This window comes from Sminthopsis crassicaudata, chromosome 1 (genome assembly GCF_048593235.1).
Source record: "Sminthopsis crassicaudata isolate SCR6 chromosome 1, ASM4859323v1, whole genome shotgun sequence".
Taxonomy (NCBI): domain Eukaryota; kingdom Metazoa; phylum Chordata; class Mammalia; order Dasyuromorphia; family Dasyuridae; genus Sminthopsis; species Sminthopsis crassicaudata.
Window position 1 is genome coordinate 444896397 of NC_133617.1, and position 20895 is coordinate 444917291.

Genomic DNA, 20895 nt, shown 5'->3' on the forward strand with positions numbered 1-20895 from the left:
TCACTCCTTCCTTCTATCTTCTGGCATTCACTGAGGCTAACTCCCTACTGATGAAACTGATTCTCCTGACCACCATTTCTAGCACTGGCTACAGTTTTTCTAATAATCCACAACTCACTGGTCATGTATTTTTTTGCTAGAGTATTTTTTGCTCCTCATTACCACTTCCAGACTTCCTCTATTACCATCAGTCAATAACTTCTTTTGAGATTTGATAAAAAATATTATCTATTTCACAGGGTTGTCATGAGGATCAAATAAGATATATTTTGTAAAATGCCTAGCACAGTACCTGGAATATAATTGATACCTAATAAATCTCTGTCTCCCTCTCATCTTTCCACCATCTTCCCCTCTTTCCTTTTTTCTTTCCTTCCCTCCCTCTTTCCCTTTCTTTCTTTCTTCCTTCCCTCCTTCCATCCCTTCTTTCCTTTCTTTCCTTTCTTCCTCCCTTCCTCCTTTCTTTTCTTCTTTCCTTCTTCCTTCTTTTCTTCCTTCCTTCCTTCTTACTGTTGAGCATAATACGTGAAACTCCAAAACTGAATTACTGCTTTCATCTGCCTTCTTTGCTCTTCTGCTGAAGGGAACTAGAAGAAATCACAAATTTATGCTGATTAGTGCACTTGCACTAAGTTCATTCTGCACTAATTAGCTAGCTATCACTAATTAGCCATTGGTTCATATCCCTTTTTCCTTTCTTTAAATTACTTGAAAAAGTTATCTTTAAACTGATTACTTCCACTTTTCTTCTTATTGTCTTCTGAACCCAAGTGTAATTTGACTTCTAATCTTATCATTCAAATGAATCTGCTCTCTTCAAAATTGTCAGTAATTTGGTTCATATCCCTTATATATATATATATATTTTTTTTTTAATTCCTTTTGAGAGTTATTGGTCTAGTGAGTAACCTATTTAAATGTGATTTCCAAATTATTAGTCATAGTCTCACCTCAGGTAACATGATAAGGCTAAATGTCAGTACAAAGAGAACCATATTCACTCCATACATCCACCGCAAGAAATGAAAATAAGAGGCAACTGATGACCCAAACTGGCCTATAGAAGGAGAAAAAAAGAGTCAAAAGAAATTCTTATTTTTGCTACTACTCTGAGCAAAGCTATAACATTTTAACTTAAAATATCACATCTGTTCTCTGATTCTAAAGCCAACACTTTTCTCTTGTTCATAGGTGTAACTGAAAAGAATATTTGTCAACCAGCCCTTTAAATTTTATGGACAGATATTTCATGTTTGGCTCTATTTCACCTTATGGAACTTAAGAAAGTCTACTGCTATCCATGTATGACTTATAACCAAAGAATTTAATACTGTGGAAAAATGAAAAATTCCATCACTGGCTGATAAGTCTTTTATGGATAGGAATTAGATCCGTGATTTCACTAGTATAGCAAATTTCCTGATGAGAACTCCATTTACCAAAGCAAATCAGTGTCTTATCTGAAACTTCTAGTTTCACAGAAACTCCTAAGAATTGTGAGAACTTAATTTACCTGGAGTCACATAACCAATATCCAAAATCCAAATCCAGGGAACGGTCTACATAGGAGTTGAAAGACACCTAAACGACAAATAAATTCAGGGAGTTGCTAAAGGAAGGTAGCAGCTCCAAAGAGAATGATCCCTCAAGATTCAAAGCAGTATCAGTTTTGAACTTAAGGAAAGAATTTATCCTCAGAACCTGAGCTTTTTACTTGGGTCAAGGAGAGCTGGAATGAAAGAAGGGTATTTTAAGCAGTACCAGGAGTTATGAATTACCCCCTTTTGTTACACAAAGTCCTTACATATCTACCTCAATACTAAGAGGAAATATCAACTTTTCTTTTTCTTAGTAATTTCACTTGCTAAAAGATGATTGAATCTACTGATTATTATTGGGAAGCATACTAATGTGGACTTTGGAATTATAGAATGTAGAGAGTCACATGCAAGAGTTAATTGAGTTATCAGTTAAGCTTCTGGGTACCCAACCTGCAGGTGTTCATGCCAGTGTGAATTGAGGGAGTGACAACAGAATGGGTGTTTGTTGCTATTCAAAGCTAAGCATTTCTTCTTTTTCTCATAGTTATACAATGCCTTTCTCCCAGAATACCACTATAACTCTGGTACTGTTTGTCAAGTTCATGTCCACAGGATTGTTCAGCAACAGTGGAGATGAAATTTTCCAGGAAGTTCTACATTCATCTAAAACCTTAGGATAATGAATAGTTCTCTTTATTTAACATTATGGTTAACTAAAAGGAATAAAATGACCTATTGAAAATAGTAACAGCTTACACCCCAACCCAATATTAATAATAAGAAACAGTTACCCTCAAGAAGTTTACATTCTTGAACAACAAAAATATAAAAGTCCCAACACCAATTATCAAACACTTCTGCCCAATTTTACATTACCAATTCACATCTTTCTTGTACCTTGACCCCAAAAGTTAGCATAGGAAATGAAAATTCTGATGTCTTTATTCCTCATTCTCATTCCCAAAATATCTGTCTCCAGGAAATTTAGGATACTTTTTCAATAAATTGTACTTATTCTTATAACACAAATATATATATATATATATATATATATATATATATATATATATATATATTCTTATAACAACTCTTATAACCAATATATATTATATGTAATATATAATATAATAATAAATATATATAATATATATATATGTATTTAAGACCAAAAGAAGTTTAAAGTATAAGCAAAGAGCCAGTAGATTTAGAGAGTCTTGAGTAAGAGTTGAGTTCAAGTACTACACATGGGAGAATGTGGGTAAGTTACTTAACCTCTTAAAATACTCAGGCAACTCTCTAAAACTGTGATTTATAGAGGATGTGGCTATTTTCATCAGGTGATGGAGTTTCCCCATCAATGAAATCACAGGTGTACCTCCCTCCTAGTAAAAACAAACAAAAAAAGAGGATAGAAGATGGAATAGGACCTTAGAAATCAGTACTTCTCAATCTGATCCAATTTATAACCATAATTGTGATTCCATATAAGAAATCACCTAAGCATAATTTAAAAAAAGAAAAGCACATCTATATTTTATGCCATGGAAGTATAAGAAGTAAAAAAAAATCTAATAACATCTGTTTTTGACAACTATGACAAACCACTGTAACCAGACACATTATCTGAGATAATATTAAGGCTAAAACTCCTCTACCCCTCTTTCAACATTCTAATCTTTAGTTGACTCCCAATGGTTTCATATCTTCTCGTTATCAGATTTATATATATTCTCTGATAAGGACCCAGTAGGCACTTAATCAGCTAACGATGCCTCATACTTTAGTTCACTCCATATTTTATTGAATTCTTTCATTACCTTGAGAAGGATCCTGTTCACATCTATGGTTATCCAGGGTCAATAAATCCTTGCCTGGAAATAAAATACTTTTGTGCAAAGTTCTCACTGTAGGACTACTAAACAAGGAAAGATAATGTGCTAATAGTTTCAAGCTAAATAAAATAATATTTTTGAGGACTCAAGTTACCATTATTATCATGTTTTTAAACTTTAACCTTCAGGGTCAAGTAGTCCAACCTCCCCATTTAGCAGATGAAGAAGGAAACTGAACTAAGACAGAAAAGAATCAAACAGATTGAGATGTGTTGAGATTTATGTAGATAGAAGGAATATCCTCATCAGTATATTCATTGATTTACTAGAACACTGCAATTTTTATTGAAATTAGGAAGAATAAGTATTTGTTGCTCTGTTTTTTTCAGTCATATTCAACTATCCTTGATTCTAATAAGGATTTCCTTGGCAAAGATATTAGAGTGCTTTACCATTTCTTCTTGCAGCTCATTTTACAGATGAGAAACTGTTGCAAACAGGGTTAAGTGACTTGCATAAGGTCACATAGTTAATAAATGTCTGAAAGCAAATTTAAACTCGGGAAGATAAGTCATCTTGACTTAAGGTTCAATACTCTATCCATTCTACCACCTCGGTACTCAAAGGTAAATATAGGAAAACAACATATAGAATGGCCACAACAACATTGGGCTAAAAAGGAGGTAGGGAACATCCAGTCTAGAGCTATATAAGGCCTATAAAATCATTTGCTAAGGTGATGATGAGCTGAAAGCTAGGTACAGCAACTTTCCACTACTTGAATTCTATAATTTTATATGGCCTGTAATTGATGTTATAAATAGCTGAATGGCTCTTGGCAGGAAAAAAAAAAAAGTTCCCCATGCCTGGACTAAAAGAACACTGGTTTTTCAGGAAGAAAGTCTTTTAGATGAAACAGATTTGTTTTTCTAACGAACATGAGTTCATGAATCTATAGTTCATGGATTGATTCCCATAAATTGGTCATAGAGTATTCACTTTACATGTTGTATAGGTTTTCCTTGGTTTCTCTTACATGAAGGATACCAGGGGAGAACTCTGGCTGTCCTAAGGAAGCACAAGTCCAAGGCTACACAGAGTGTTGCAATATGAATAATATTTTCCTGAACAGCTTGCTAAAGATCTATGACACATTATTGTGATACTATCCATCTGTGTTGACATACGACCAACTCAATTTCTTTTCTTGTTACTATTGATTTTGTCACTCTGAAGTAATAAACACAATGATTACATCAACATAAAGGAAAGAATATTAAAACAAACTTGAATATGTAGTTATAATGATCAAACTTACCTCTAGAGAAATCTTGAGAAAATGTAAGTATAGAAGCAAGGAAATATGGGTGTAGAATATTGAAGACACTGTCAGACAGGGAGGTTGTTGAGTGTTAGTTATTTTGCTAAATTTTTTCTTTTACTTTTAATTATTATTACAAGAATATGCTGGAGAGCAATTTGGAACTATGCCCAAAGAATTATCAAACTGAGCATACCTTTTGACCCATCAGTATTTCTACTGGGCTTATAACCTAAAGAGATCTTAAAGGAGGGAAAAGGACCCACATGTGCAAAAATATTTGTGGCAGCCCTTTTTGTAGTGGCAAGAAACTGGAAATTGAATGGATGTGCATCAGTTGGAGAATGATTGAATAAGTTCTGGTATATAAATGCAATGGAATATTATTTTTCTATAAGAAACAATAAGCAGGATGATTTTAGAGAGGCCTGAAGAGACTTGTATGAACTGATAGCAAGTGAAATGAGCAGAACTAGGAGATAATTGTACATAGGAATAGCAAAATTATACAGTGATCAATTCTTATGTACATGGCTCTCTTCAACAATGAGATGATTCAGACCAATTCCAATGGTCTTGTGATCAATAGAGCCATCTCCACCCAGAGAGAGGACTGTGGGAACTGAGTATGGTTCATAACATAGTATTCTCACTCTTTTTGTTGTTTGCTTGCATTTTATTTTCTTCATCATTTTATTTTCTGGTTTGATTTGGTTTTTCTTATACAACAAGATAATTGTATAAATATGTATGCATATATTGGATTTAATACATATTTCTACCATGTTTAACATATATTGGACTACTTGCCATCTAGGAGAGGGGATGGAGAGGAGGGAAAAATTGAAACATAAGATTTTGCAAGAGCTAATGTTGCAGAATTATCTATGCATATGTTTTGAAAAATAAAAGCTTTAGGGGCAGCTAGGTGGTGCAGTGGATAGAGCACCAGCCTTGAATTCAGGAGGACCTGAGTTCAAATCTGGTCTCAGACACTTAACACTTCCTAGCTGTGTGACCCTGGGTAAGTCACTTAACCCCAGCCTCAGGGGAAAAAAAAGAAAAAGAAAAAGCTCTAATAAAAATATTACAAGAATATGTTTGAGGTAGTGGGGCAGGGAAAAATATCCAGGAACAAATATGATATTGACAAATACGCAGATTTGTTTTATTTTTATTACTTTTATTTATTATAAGACTTTTTTTTTTCTTACAGAGGGATGAATTAATGATGGGGGATCTGGAGAGAATGTTATCAAAAAAAGAAGAAAGAAAAAAGAGTTTAAAAGGGTCATTGAAGTATTTTCATATACACAAAAGAAGGAAGATCAAAAGGAAATATAGACAAGCAGCACATATTTTAAATGTTTAATATATAATTATTAAAAGTTAAAAAAAGCAGGCTGTACATAAAGAAATTCATAGTTTTATCTATTATCTTCTTTTCCTCTTCCATTTAGTATGTGGAAATATTCTTTTTAATTGATATGCATTGAATTCAGATAAAAAAGAAAATGTTTTAATGAATATGATGTAAAAATAAAAATTATTGATAGATAACTTTAAAGATGAGAACTTATTTAATCTTCTCTCAAGTGGCTGAAATACTAATTTGGGTTTCAAATAAGTTATGCTTTCCAGAGTTCAAAGTGTCAAGAGTCTTCAGAAAGCTGTTCAGCAAAGTATTGTTAATACCTGTGGGTAACCCTTGGGTTTTGTGCTTGTGCCTTTCATAAGCTTAGTACGCCAATAAAACCTTCTGGCAATCAAAATAACATTCAGTTTCTTCAAGCATCTCTGTGAAGAGCTCTAGGGTATATATTTTTCAAGTTTTTTTTTTTCCTTAATGAGGAAGCTAAAAGTCAGAGAGATTCAGAGAGTACTTTGCCCATAGATTTTCATTCATTATTGGAATAGCAAGCAATTTCTATCAAAAAATTCAATCTTCACACAACAATGCCTTCTAGTTTCAGTATTTTAAGTGAAGTTGTTATAAGATTAAGTATCCCTCCAAAAAAAAGACAATGTAGGCAATTTATTAAAAGATATATTTCCTAGGATCTTGGTAAGTGGCTGGATTTTTTCCCCATCTGACTTTTTGAGGGTTTGCTGTCCAGTAATCATAAAATAATCAAATTCTGGAAGCATAGACTTCTAGCTACACGAGAACTTAGAGTCATCTAGTGCAATGGTTCTCAGACTTTTGTTCTTACTATCTTTATACCATTAAAAACTACTAGGGATCTGTTCAAAGAGTTTTTACTTATGTGGGTTATGTTTACAGATATGTACAATAACTTTGAAGTTGTAGATTCTCAGAAAGGAATTCAGAGACCCCCAGGATTCTCTGGACCACACTTTCAGAATCACTGATCTGGTTCAATCCTTTCATTCTATAAATGAGAAATAGACCCACAAAGGTAGGCTCTATGATTTGCTCATAATAATATAGACAGGAAGTAATACAGATAGGATCAGAGCAGAAATCTCATTGATTTCAAATCCAAGGTTCTTTTCACAGCATCATGATACCATTTCAAATGTGATCTTTTACTTGCTTAAATTAAACATAATGAAATTGACCACTTGATTGCTTAGTCAAATCATTCATACATCCAGATTCCTTCTCTAGTCCATCTTTTGCACAACTATTAAAATAATCTCCCCAAACTACAGGTATAACCCAGCTTCTTCCTCTTATTGGATGCTTTCCCTCATCCTTCAAATTCCCTTTCTCCTTGAATTGTATTGTATTTATATATCTTTTATATATATTTCCTAGGTAAAAATCTAGGTTTCTAGACATAGAAAATATTTTTTTCATTTTGCATCCCCATAACCTCCATTGAATTTAGTAAGCAATTAACAATTTTTAAAATTGAATTAAAATATTTTGGGTGTCAGTTTATGAATTTGTCTTTATTTGATAGGATAACTTCTAAATAGAACCTAGGAAGTTAGTTGTATATGTTTTATCTCAGTTATCAGTTAAAATAATATGTTAGCTTTATAATTTTTATTTAATAGTTTGGAAAACCATAAGTTAAATATGATTTTTTATAGTTAAATTTTTATATTTATAGAAAAAAATCACTTCATGCAAAAATCAGTACATATGCAAGAAATCTAGAAATTGTTGCTTCATGTCATTATATTTTTAACATTTCATTATATCACTAATTATGGTAAAATAAAATGCTTCTGAGAAAAACAGCCTGTAGCTGTTGTGTGTAGGGTGTGTGTGTGCTCATAAGGACTGTGGGTTATATGAATCTAGACCTTCTTTGCTTTAATATGTCATAGGTATGCTTTTCATGAACAGATGTAGAAATCTGTCCTATAAAATTCTCTGTAATAGGTCAGTCAACAAATATAGCTAAGCTGTATTTGCTATATTTTATGCAAATGAAGTAAAGTCCCATTATAAATGAGTTAGACATCTTAATGAGAAAATCTGGCTAGATAATGAAGGTGGGAAAAGCCCATTCTTATTTAATTAATTCATTTTTACCATAGTTGTCCTGGTAACTAAGACTTTTCCAAGAGCTGAGATCACTGGAGACAAGAAAGGGGATGGAGTTATAGAGGAACAGCACTCTGGGCAGCAATTGGTTCAGATCAAGGACGGGAAATTGAAAACTCCTTAACCTAAAATAACCTTATTAGATTAAGCTTTGTTTTAAAGAATATATATTTTCATTATTCACAAGTCTTTTATCTGAAAAAATTTAGGGGAATATAAGATAAGTGACACAACCTTGAAGAAGTGGCACAAAATTCATTGGTTACCTACAGGATTAGGGGTGAGGGTCAATAGGAGATAGCTTCCAGGAGACTATATTCATGGAATTTGAGAAGAGATTAGGTTGAGAAACTAAATCATTGATAATAAGTTCCTGTGGATTGTTTTTACTATGAAAGCTCATATTCTTGAGCCTAGACTTTGCCAAGATGTTACAATAGGAATGAACAAGAAACAAAACAACTAAGCATGTGTGTTGAGTGGGATGAATAAGGAGCAATGTCTAAGAGCATGAAAAGTATGGAAACAATAAGAAATGCCTCTAATTAAAGACTTAAATTCATAGGAAAAGTATAATATGACAAGTTCGAGCAGCCTAGAATTTCCCATAGCTTTTGGCTGAAGCTAAATGGATTCCTTAATGAATTAGAAAAATCAAGGTTTTCAAGGCCACAACATAAAGTTATTTCCCAACTTATCTGAATTTCACTTATCTGAAATTCACCAGAAAACTGCAAAATTATCCAAAAAGAATTTGGAGATTACTTATACCAACTCTTTCATTTTCCAGAAGAAGAAAACAAGTGGCTTGCCTAAAAATCACATTTCTAGTCAATGCAGCATTGAGAGTAGAATTTCTCTCCTCTAAAGCCAGTGGTGGTTCTAATAGAATCATAGAATCTGAAGGTTGTGAAGAGACCTGGAAGGATTATCTGAGTTGCTATATAGTATTGTTGTGAAGATGTTGCCAAAAGCATTCACTGTATATCTTGTTTTGAAATGTTTGAAGTGTCATTTCCATGATATGAGAGGAAAATCTTGTAATCAAGATAGGACTATTGGCTTCAAATCTCCACTCTAGCACTTACTATTTACCAGTTCTGTGGTTTTCAATAATTCAATTGCTTAATCTTTTTTTAGTCTCAGTTTACATGTCTGTGAAAAGGACACAATGATACAGCACTTGTCTCAACAGATGTAAGAAAAATGTTACAAACTAAAATACTATACCAGAGATTTAGAGCTTAAGGTTCAAGTAGTCAGTCTTTCACATAACAGAAGAAACAGAATCAAAACATCATATGACTTGATTATGATCACACAGAGAGTAAATGACATGGCTGAAATTTAAACATAGATCCTTTGACTCTAGTACTCTTTCTACCATACCTCAGATAAAAATGAGCTATGATTAATTTAGTAATTTAAATTGTTTCCATTTTAAAACAAGAGATAGGACCAGAGACCAAAGGGAGACACACATTACTAAAAATTATCCAATCATATCAAGGGAATATCATCTAAGTTATCTTTTTATTGAGTCAATATTTTAATTATACTATTTTACTTAACCAGAAGGAAGCTCTTTTTTTTTTTTTCCATTATTTAGACAGAAAAGGTTTGTGGGAATGAGAATCAGATTCTATTCAAAATCCCTGAATATCGAAATATTAGGAAATTGCAGCAAGATAGAGCTGTGACTTTTTGATTTGGACTTTCAATAAAAACTATTTCCGCATTTTCTTGAATTCTCTCAATAATTAAGGAAATAGGCTATCAAATTAACTGCTGATGAAGAATAAGGAGACCAGAGCCAAAAGCACAATGTAATAATGACTGAAATCACTTCAATGACTCAAAAACATAATTCAGATTGAATACAATTACTATTAGTTCTCAATAATAGAGATTTAAAAATTCAACACTTCTGTGTGGTCCATTAAAAATGGTAAGTGATAAGAGTGGAAAGTTACATTTGCTGGCAGTTGTCATCTCTCTAGATTAGATGGTTTTATACTTTACCTTTTTAAAGGGCATAAGAAAATGGAAAGAACATTGGTCTTGAAACAGGAAAACTGGTTCAAATCTACCTTTGACCCTCACATTGGTTATGCAACCCTGAACAGATTACTTCACTTCTCCTTGCTCTAGAAAATCCTATAATCCTTTAAGATTATAAATTGTAGAAAAGGGCTGACATTTATTAATAGTTTCTTCATGAAGAAGTTTTAAAATACTTATGAAATTTTAGGTCGTGTACACATCTTTATTTCTAAGGGAAAGGCAAGTGTTTTTTAAGAACTGATGTATCAAAACAAAAATTTTTTTTAAATTTAATTAATTTTAAAGTAATGGAATCTGTCTTAAAATCCAGAAGTACTAGGGGCAGCTAGATGATGCAGTGGATAGAGCACCAGCCTTGAATTCAGGAGGACCCGAGTTCAAATCTGATCTCAGACACTTAACACATCTTAGCTGTGTGACCCTGGGAAAGTCACTTAACCCCAGCCTCAGAAAAAAAAAAAAAAAAAAAAGGAAAAAAAATCCAGACGTGCTTATTAAATGTCTTTATTAGAAAATGGATTTTCTTCATTATTTGTATGACTGCTTCCTATCTTATCAATATATACTACATGACAGCAATTTTTAAATGATCCCTAAAAGAGATTCCCTTTTATTAAAAATGTCACCGTTAATTATTAGAATTATTATATCATATTCATAAGAATCACAGATATGTAATGTTATATTTGTCATAAAAATAAAATCTCTACTAAAACAACCATATATTGAGGGATCATTCATCCTTTGCAGAGCAGAAAGTAAACACAAAAGTCACATCAGAAAAGATAAGTTTTAATCTAAGAAGTGAGAGTGGAGCTAAATGATTCTTTTTCCTGGGTTGATACATATATAATATATATAGTTATTTATATTCTAGGAAGCTTCACAGTATGAAAAAGATGGCTATAAAAAAGGTCTTTTTTTTTCTTTTTTTTTTTTCTTTCTAATGGTCAAAGATAGGGAAAGGCATTTTACAAACTTAGCAAGTTTGGCTGAAATCAGTAGTTTATCTTAGGCAATCTCCCTTTCCCTCCTCCCCTCCCATCACCAATATGATTTAATGAGCACTTACTTTCAACAGCTTTGATTTTATTTTCCCATGGTATACATGACTGCTTGAAGATTTCAAAATCACGAAGAAATTTTGCCCATTTCTGAAAAGGAAAAACACAACATTGACTTTCAAATTGTTGAAAGTCAAGTCAAATGAAGCATGAACTCCACTAAGACTACATGCCATATCAACTGTGTGACATGGAACACTCAACCTTCTTGCAAAGTAAGAGGAAATAAGGCATGAAGTTCCAAAGTTCTTTAATCACCACCCATCCCTATTCCAAGGCAAGAATACATGTGGTCAATTCAGTGGAAGAGAGCATAAAATGGAGTAGATTGCAAGGCTCTTGGGGACAAGAACTGTTTATACACACACACACACACACACACACACACACACACACACACACACATATATACATATATACATACATACATATATATGCATGCATGTGTGTGTATATACATACATATAAACCTAACAGTGCCTGGCACATAGCAAGCACTTAAAAATGCTTATTGAGTAATCAATTGATTAAATAACAGATACTTTTAAATTTACAGTCTGGGGGAAATCTTTATGTGGATAAGATAGGGAATTAGGGAATCATAGAAGATCAGCATAGGACGAATCTTAGAGGTCAACTAGTCCAAATCCCTCATGAGAAAACTGACATTCTGTCTCAGGTCACATTATGAGTTAATGACAGAACTAGAACAAGAACTCAGATCATCTGTGTCTTAAACCAATTCCAACTTACTCTTTTTTTTTTTCCCCCTGAGGCTAGGGTTAAGTGACTTGCCCAGGGTCACACAGATTTGAACTCGGGTCCTCCTAAATTCAAGGCTGGTTCTCTATCCACTGCACAACCTAGCTGCCCCTCCAACTTACTCTTTACTTGGTTCAGAGAAATGCAAAAAATTTCAGAATTCCATACAACTACACAGACAGAACTAAACCAATAAGAAGTTAGGTCTATGGTGTAAAATCATGAGCAAACATGTCCAAAATTGTGCATTATTTTCCACTTCAAACTCAAATCCAACCCCTCCTTGAAGATGTTCCTCACTCCCGTCAATTATTAGTGCCCTCCTCTCCAATACTGCCTTAAATCTATTTGGTATATATTCATATACCCTAATATAATCTTCCCTAATAGAATATAAGTTCTCTAAGATCAGGGACTATTTCATTTTTGTCGTATTCTCAGAAACCATTTTATAGTAAGGATTTTTAAAAGAGCTAATATTTATAAAAAGCTATGTAATGTGAAGCACTTTACAATTATCTCATTTGATTCTTGCAGTAATCTGAAGAGGTAGGTGCTATTGTTATTCCCATTTTAAAGATGAGGAAACTGATGCAGGCATAGGTTAAATGATTTGCTCAGGATCATAGAGCTAAGTGTGTCTGAGGCTGTATTTGAACTCAGGTTCAGGTCCAGAGCTCTACTGAAATACCTAGCTACCCTTTGATTGAATACTTAAATGATTAATTGATTCAGCATGGATTACGGGGAGAAACTAATTAAAATGTGTAAGAAACAGCAAGGGTATGCTGGAATCTGCTCCAAATAGCTTGCACAAGTTAAAATTTCAGTGTATGCATTTACAATTCAGAAAACTGCCAACATTACAAATCAGAACTTGTTTTATTGTTTTGTTGATTATCTAGAATTAAGAAAGTGATAGACAAGCTGTTCCTAATTCAATGAAACAAAAATGTGTCCTGTGTAAATTATTTTTTTCAGCAAGTAGTTAAGCATTTATATAGAGTTATATAGCATACCCCTGGAAAGTAGGAAAGTTTGCCTTGTAGTTTCATTGGAAAATAGGAAAATAGGGGTAAAACCAGGTGCCTGAATATAACACCATATATAGCTAATTTTGCACCTGCAGAAAAAATATTCTATCCCAATGGCATGGCCTACTTGAGATAATAAGATTGGAGATATATTTTTTTCAGTACTCTTAAGCTTCATGTTCCTAAGAAAAGTGCCTCATTTGCTCCACCTTTAAGAAAAGGAGATCTGAATGTCGAACAGTAAACTCTTCAGAATAATAATAGTACACTTGCTTTCTCTTCTGGAAGCATCAGTGGTATAAAGCAATTTTTTACAACAGAGAAAGCCAATAAATCTACAAGTATGAGAGAGATGGCCTAACTTTATAGGCATATAGGTCCCTTGGCTTCTGACGCATTACCTATTATTTTAGAGAACTTTGTGTAAGTTTCCCCACAAGCAATAGAATTAGGTTTTTGAAACATTTTACAGATGACTTTGTCTAACTTCCTCATTTTACAAAGAAAAGAAAAGAGATTCAGAGAAGATTGTGATTTGACCAAGCTAAACTGTGAGCTCCTAAAAGAAAAAAATTGAGTTTGCTCAACTTGCAAAGTTCTTGGTATTTAATATTAGTTGGACCTTAACATATGCTTGTTGACTTGACATTACTTGACAAAGAGAGACATTGTGGTGTAAGTGTTGTGTTCTAGATCCGAGGTCTGAGGACCTGGGTTCAACTTTATTTTTGATGGTTTGGTTGCTATTGCTTTTTATCTTGGGCAAATCCTTTATCCTCACTGGTTGTCTAATCACAATTCCATGAAAAGAAGCCTAAGGTCACAAATGTAAATAGCACACCCCTGGCAAGCAGAGTAAAAATTTTCCTTTACCACTTCCCAAATCTGCCACTAGCTATCTTTGTCACCTTGAGCAAGATATCTTTCCTCTCTGCACTTGTTTCCTAATCTGTAAAATGAGGAACTAGGAGGACTACATGATCTCCAAAATTTTTTCTTCCAACTCTAAATCTGTGATCTCAATGGCAAAGCTAGGATAGAACTCCATTCTTCTGCCTCCAAACCCACTGTTCTTTCCATGAATTCTACTAACATTTGTAATAGTATTTGAGGCTTCTTTGACAGAAAACCTAATATGTACAACAAAGTACTTACTGCCTATTGTGCTATTCTTCTGCATTCCCCATTCCTTGCCCCACAAGGGTTGATTGTCAGAGGAAATTTAAATGGCCTTTTGGTATTCTAGATGTATTAAAAACAGCCAAAGTATGTTTGGAAATGAGGGCTCTCTTTTTGGCTTCTAAGGATAATCATGTAAGGGATAATATTTCAAAGGTATGTAATCAACAGGAAGATGCAGACTCATCTTTTACTATTTAAAAAATACATCTATAAAAATACTTACTTTTTTCATCATCATCTTGAATGCAAACCATCGTTTTCCTTTTCCTTTCCCAAGTGCCCCTTCATTTGCACTTACAAATTCTTTGGCTTCTCTTGTAAGAGGAAAAAAAAAAAGAGAAGATGAGGAATATTGATGGAAATTAAATCCCCTCAACTAATTAAAAAAAAGAAAAGTCCATGTTTCAAATATAACAATACCTTTAGGACATTTGAAGAACTTTTCCATGTAGTAGTATCATTGTTATAAAGGAACTACCAATTCTACTTTCCAGGGTGGTGGTGGTAGTAATTTGTACTTATCTTGCTCCAACTTACATCCTCTCTAGCCAAAGATGATAATGTTTGCACATACTAGTGTGAAAAGATCCCAATGCCTTCACTACTCCTAAATCCCAAGGATGAGATTGAGGTGGTATTGGTCCACAGAACTCCCTGGAAATCTGACTAGGTCTCTATTCATGTCATCCAGAGAACCACCACCAAAGATAGCGTTTTATGGGTGAGAGGTCAGAATCATGGACTTCAGAAATGGAAGGACTCAAACTCAATTTGACAAGGAGTTGGCTAAACAAACATAAGCATGTCTATAGTCATCTAATGAACCATGTTATTCAATTGACATAGCTTCCTCCACAAAAATTAAATCAAAAAAGGTATTTAAAGAAAGAGAAAAAAAAAGTCATAATATTCCTAATTTATTTTGGACTTCCTTTTAATTTTCTAATTTGTATGAATTTAATTTGCTAAATATAACATATAAGTTTTTTCAAGCTTTCAAATTCTACCTAGGAAGAAAGACCTATTTTTCAGTTCCTGTGACTTACAAGCAACAGCTTATATAAATGACACAAAGAAATATCTGAAAACAGCTAAAAGGCAGGCCACAACATTCTGGCACTTTGTGAACTGATTTTAATGCTAGATTCATTTCCTGGTTTTCATTGGCAGAAACAGGGAACAAAGTTAGGGCAGACTGACATCAGAAAAAAATGAATTGCCCAGTTTGCAATCCAGAAAAAGGTTGCATTTTATTTTTTTTTTTTAATTTTTTATTTTTTTTGAAGCTGGGGTTAAGTGACTTGCCCAGGGTCACACAGCTAGGAGGTGTTAAGTGCCTGAGACCAGATTTGAACTTGGATCCTCCTGAATTCAGGGTTGGTGCTCTATCTACTGCACCACCTAAATGCCCCAAAAGGTTGCATTTTAAAAAATCAAAAATAAGTTGTCCAATTCTGCCTAATAACATTTATTCTTGAATTTTGAATTGTTCAGAAAGTATACTGTGGTTGGTTGGGACCACATTGTCCACTTTTTAACTCCTATTTTACTTGAACAGCTATGTTTTCCTCAAATACATGTTTTTGTATAAGTACAGTTTTGGCTTGTGTCCAAAAATGAACCATTCATTGGCACAAGAATTGAGCCTACAAAAAAGAGAAGTTCTGTGTAGTTTTTTAACTAAAAATTACAAGGAACATATGATATGTATTTCTATATGTAATCATTTGAATACTCAAAGAATTAGTAGCAAATTATATAGAATAATTTTACATACACACACACACACACACACACACACACACACACACACACACACACTTCTATTTGGGCCTAACCTGTAGAATAGGGAGAGGGAAGAAGAAAAAATCAACTTACATGATAACGATTATATATTTAAATGGAATAATAAATTACTCATAATGAATTTGTAGTTTCATGTGCAATTATCTTATTATACTATGTTATATAAATGCTTGTTTTATTCATAAATTAAACATAAAACAAAAATACATAATTAATTTCATTGCTATTTTATGAACTATGTTTTTTCATAAAGGAAAATGTCTAGAGTTGTAAAAGAAAATAAAAATCTTCAAACAGTTTGATGAATGTGATATATAGACACCCTTAAAACATATAATAATATAGATACACATATTGCCTAGGTTCTTAGTATTTAACAATGTGCTGTAAATATTGTTCTACTAATAGTAGGGTGAGAAATAAGATAGTATAGTGAATGGAAGATTAGTTGTGAAGTTAGGAAGATCCAATTCAAATTTTCTTAGATATATGAACCAACCAATTAGCAATCAAACATTTCCTTTGCACAAAGCAATAGAATATTTACTAGACATCTGTGTTTCAGGGATCACATTATGTGAAGTCACTTAACCTCTTGGTGTCCCATAAAAATTCTCTATGACCTTAAATAGTAAGGTATTCCCAATCTCCATTGGTAGAGGGAATTGCCAATAAAGAAAGAATTACTGGTCCCTCCAAATTTGCTAAAATATGAGCTTTGAGTTGCTTATCTAGTTGTGGTTCAGTCACATTCAACTCTGTGTGATTCCCATGGTCAGATATAGATATATATCCATATCTATGTGTCTAAACATAGACATATGGATACATAGATATAAAAATATACATATATATATGTATGTATGTATATAATATATATATATGTATGTATGTATGTATATATATATATCTGTCAGTCGTTGAAACACGCAGTGCATAAAAGTGTCTGCCTGAGTTAAAATCTGGTCTCAAATACTTATCAGCTAAGTGATTTGGGGCAAGATACTTAATGATGCTTGCCTCGGTTTCCTCAACTGCAAAACAAGTTAGAGAAAGAAATATCAAACCACTCCACTATCTTTGCAAAGAAAACCCTAAATGGGATCACGGAGAGTCAGATAAAACTGAAAAACAGTTGAAAAACAGATGAAAACTCCATGGCCTGTGCTTATGAGCTAGAGGTTGGTACAGTTGGTGGCTTCAGAACAAGAAAAACTAATTGGACCAAATTAGATTTTAGCCCACACTGAAGCTTAAATATTTTCACTACATAATGAGAAGTGAGACTCATTGGAAAAAATTCACACACTGGGAAAGATTGAAGCCAAATGAAAAAGAATGAAATGGATAGATAGTATCATGGAAAAAATTAACATGAGTTTGGATAGACTTTGGAGATAGAAGAGCTGGCCTACTATGGTCCATGGGGTAGGAAAAGTTGAATACTACTGAAGGACTGAACAACAACAAGCTTAGTTAGAATCAAGCTGTACTTTAAAAAAAATAAATCTTATGTATTGTTAAGATATAATGTTATTAAGACATGATTAAGATGCTGAATCTCCAAAGAAATTATAAAAAGCGTTAGAAGTCTGAAGAGTGGGAAGGGAAAACTCTAGAATAGAAGAGTAGATAATAGTTGCAACCTGTCTTCTGTTTGCTGCAGGGCTTGCTAATAACATTCATGCAGATGTACATACATTTATAAAATTCTTATACATATTGTTCCATCACTTAAGAGTTAAATAATTTATTCAACATGACTATGGCAGCTAGTAATTGTCACAGGCAAGATTTAGACTTAATATCTTCTTGATACAGGAGCAGCTAGGTGGCGCAGTGGATAGAGCACCAGCCTTGAATTCAGGAGGACCCAAGTTCAAATGTGGTCTCAGACATTTAACACTTCCTAGCTGTGTGACCCTTAAACCCCAGTGACACTTAACCCCAGCCTCAAAAAAAAAAAAAAAATCTTCTTGATACTAAGCTCATCATTCTATCTAATGCTAATTACAACTCTGATACATTACTATGTAACCATTTTATTATTTTAATAATATTTTTCTAATTACATGTGAAGAAATTTATTAACATTCATTTTAAAAACAATTTAAAAACAAAGGGTGTCTGATACATACTCCAAGTAGTACTCTGACCTTATGGGCAAGTTCCAGAGCTGTAAAAAATTCAATCAAGAGTCTGTCTCTCTGTCTCTGTCTCTCTCTCACTTACATGGGACATACAGGGATCTTCCCAAGTTATTATTATCTCTCTAATAGTCAAATTGCAAATACTGTTTTCCTTTTCTGATATTGACTGGCTGAATTGAAACTTAGATTCTCTTTTTAAAAAGCCTTCATGCATTTAACCTATGACTCCTACATACAAATATGGTAAGGATATGGCTAACATAAAGGATTGGGAATTGCCCTTAGCATCTGGAAGACCTTGGTTCAAGTCCCTATGAGATACTCTGATACTTTGTATTGCCAGAGCCTAATACAGTACTGGCAAATGATAATCACTTAAGGGTGTGTGCTAATTGAGACTAGCTAGATGGCAATGCAGATAAAGAGATAGGTCTGCAGGGGTTCTCAAACTATGGCCCTCTGAGGACTTTTATGCAGCCTGCTGGGTTATGGCAAATGGGCTGAGGGGCAGAGACAGAGTGTGAGGTTTTGTTTTTACTATATCTGGCCCTCCAACAATCTGAGGGACAGTGAATTAGCCCCCTATTTAAAAAGTTTGAGGACCACTAGAGTCAGAAAGACTCGAGTTCAAATTAGGTTTCAGACCTTTACTAGCTGTGAGACTCTGGGCAAATCATTTAAGCCTATTTGCCTCAGTTTCTTCATCTGTAAAATGAGTTGGAGAAGGAAATGGAAAACCACTCCATTATCTTTGCCAAGAAAACCCCAAATAGGGTTACAAAGATTTGGACATGACCGAAAAATGACTCAACAATAGCAAGGTGACTAGAGGAAAATCATTTAATTTTTAAGATTATAAAATTTAGAAGCTGCTTTAAAACTACAAATCACAGACAATTAACAATATGTTATCAGTGAAGGAAGTTTCTACATTGGAATTTCCTTGTATTGAGGAAATTAGAGATCAAGACTACCAATGTTATGCCACAGTTTCCTTTTAAAATCTTGACCCAGTTTCCCTAATTGTCCTATTCAGTTACTCTGCCTCAGATTATAACCATTCCCTCTTTTTTTTTTTTTACACAAAAGTAAAGCCTTTTTGCAATAATAAATCATTTTATTCAGTTCAACTTTTCTTTTCTTTTTTTTAATAGCTTTTTATTTATAAGATATAAGCATGGGTAATTTTTCATCATTGACAGTTGCAAAACCTTTCGTTCCAACTTATCTCCTCCTTCCCTCTACCTCTGCCCCCAAATGGCAGGTTTATCAATACATGTTAAATATGTTAAAGTATAAGTTAAATACAATAGATGTATACATGTCCATACAGTTTTTTGCTGTCAAAAAGAATAGGAATTGAAATAGTGTACAATTAGCCTGTGAAGGAAATCAAAAATGCAGGTGGACAAAAATAGAGGGATTGGGAATTCTATGTAGTGATTCACACTCATTTCCCAGAGTTCTTTCGCTGGGTGCAGCTGGTTCAATTCATTACTGCTCTTTTAGAACTGATTTGGTTCATCTCATTGTTGAAGATGGCCACGTCCATCAGAATTGACCATCATATAGTAGTGTTGTTGAGTATATAATAACCTCCTGGTCCTGCTCATTTCACTCAACATCAGTTCATGCAAGTCCCTCCAGGCCTTTCTGAAATCATCCTGCTGCTCATTCTTACAGAATAATAATGTTCCATAATATTTATATACCACAATTTATTCAGCCATGCTCCAATTGATGGGCATCCAATCAGTTTCCAGTTTCTGGCTACTACAAAGAGGGCTGCCACAAACACTTTGGCACATACAAGTCTCTTTCCCTTCTTTAAGATCTCTTTGGGATATAAACCCAATAGTAGCACTGATGGGTCAAAGGGTATGCACAGTTTGATAACTTTTTGAGCATAGTTCCACATTGCTCTCCAGAATGGCTGGATGTGTTCACAACTCCACCAACAATGTATCAGTGTCCCTATTTTCCCACATCCCCTCAAACATTCTCCATTATCTTTCTCTATTATTCTAGCCAATCTGACAGGTATGTAGTAGTATCTCAGAGTTGTCTTAATTTGCATTTCTATGATTAATAATGACCTCAAGCATCTTTCCTTATGGCTAGAAATAGCCTCAATTTCTTCATCTGAGAATTGTCTGTTCATATCCTTTGACCATTTATCAATTGGAGAATGGCTTGATTTCTTATACATTAGAGTCAATTCTCTATATATTTTGGAAATGAGGCCTTTATCAGAACCTTTGACTGTAAAAATGTTTTCCCAAATTATTGCTTCCCTTATAATCTTATCTGCATTAGTTTTGTTTCTACAAAAACTTTTCAATTTGATATAATCAAAATTTTCTATTTTGTGATCAGTAATGATCTGTAGTTCTTCTTTGGTCATAAATTCCTTCCTCTTCTACAGGTCTGAGAGGTAAACTATCCTATGTTCCTCTAATTTATTTGTAATCTCATTCTTTATGTCTAGATCATGAACCCATTTTGACCTTATCTTGGTGTGTGGTGTTAAGTGTGGGCCAATGCTTACTTTCTGCCATACTAATTTCCAATTTTCCCAGCAATTTTTGTCAAACAGTGAGTTCTTATCCCAAAAGC

At 33.6% G+C, this 20895-nt stretch overlaps 1 protein-coding gene across 1 annotated transcript in view; it reads right to left on the minus strand.

The window, feature by feature from the left end:
• Nucleotides 1–20895, minus strand: part of TMC1 (transmembrane channel like 1) — a 182458-nt gene that overhangs the window by 93457 nt on the left and 68106 nt on the right. The window contains exons 5-7 of the mRNA XM_074280993.1: nucleotides 14547–14637; nucleotides 11354–11435; nucleotides 951–1057 (exon numbers count right to left, since the gene is read on the minus strand). Coding sequence (XP_074137094.1) covers nucleotides 951–1057; nucleotides 11354–11435; nucleotides 14547–14637 — 280 coding nt within the window. The remainder of the gene's footprint in view (nucleotides 1–950; nucleotides 1058–11353; nucleotides 11436–14546; nucleotides 14638–20895) is intronic.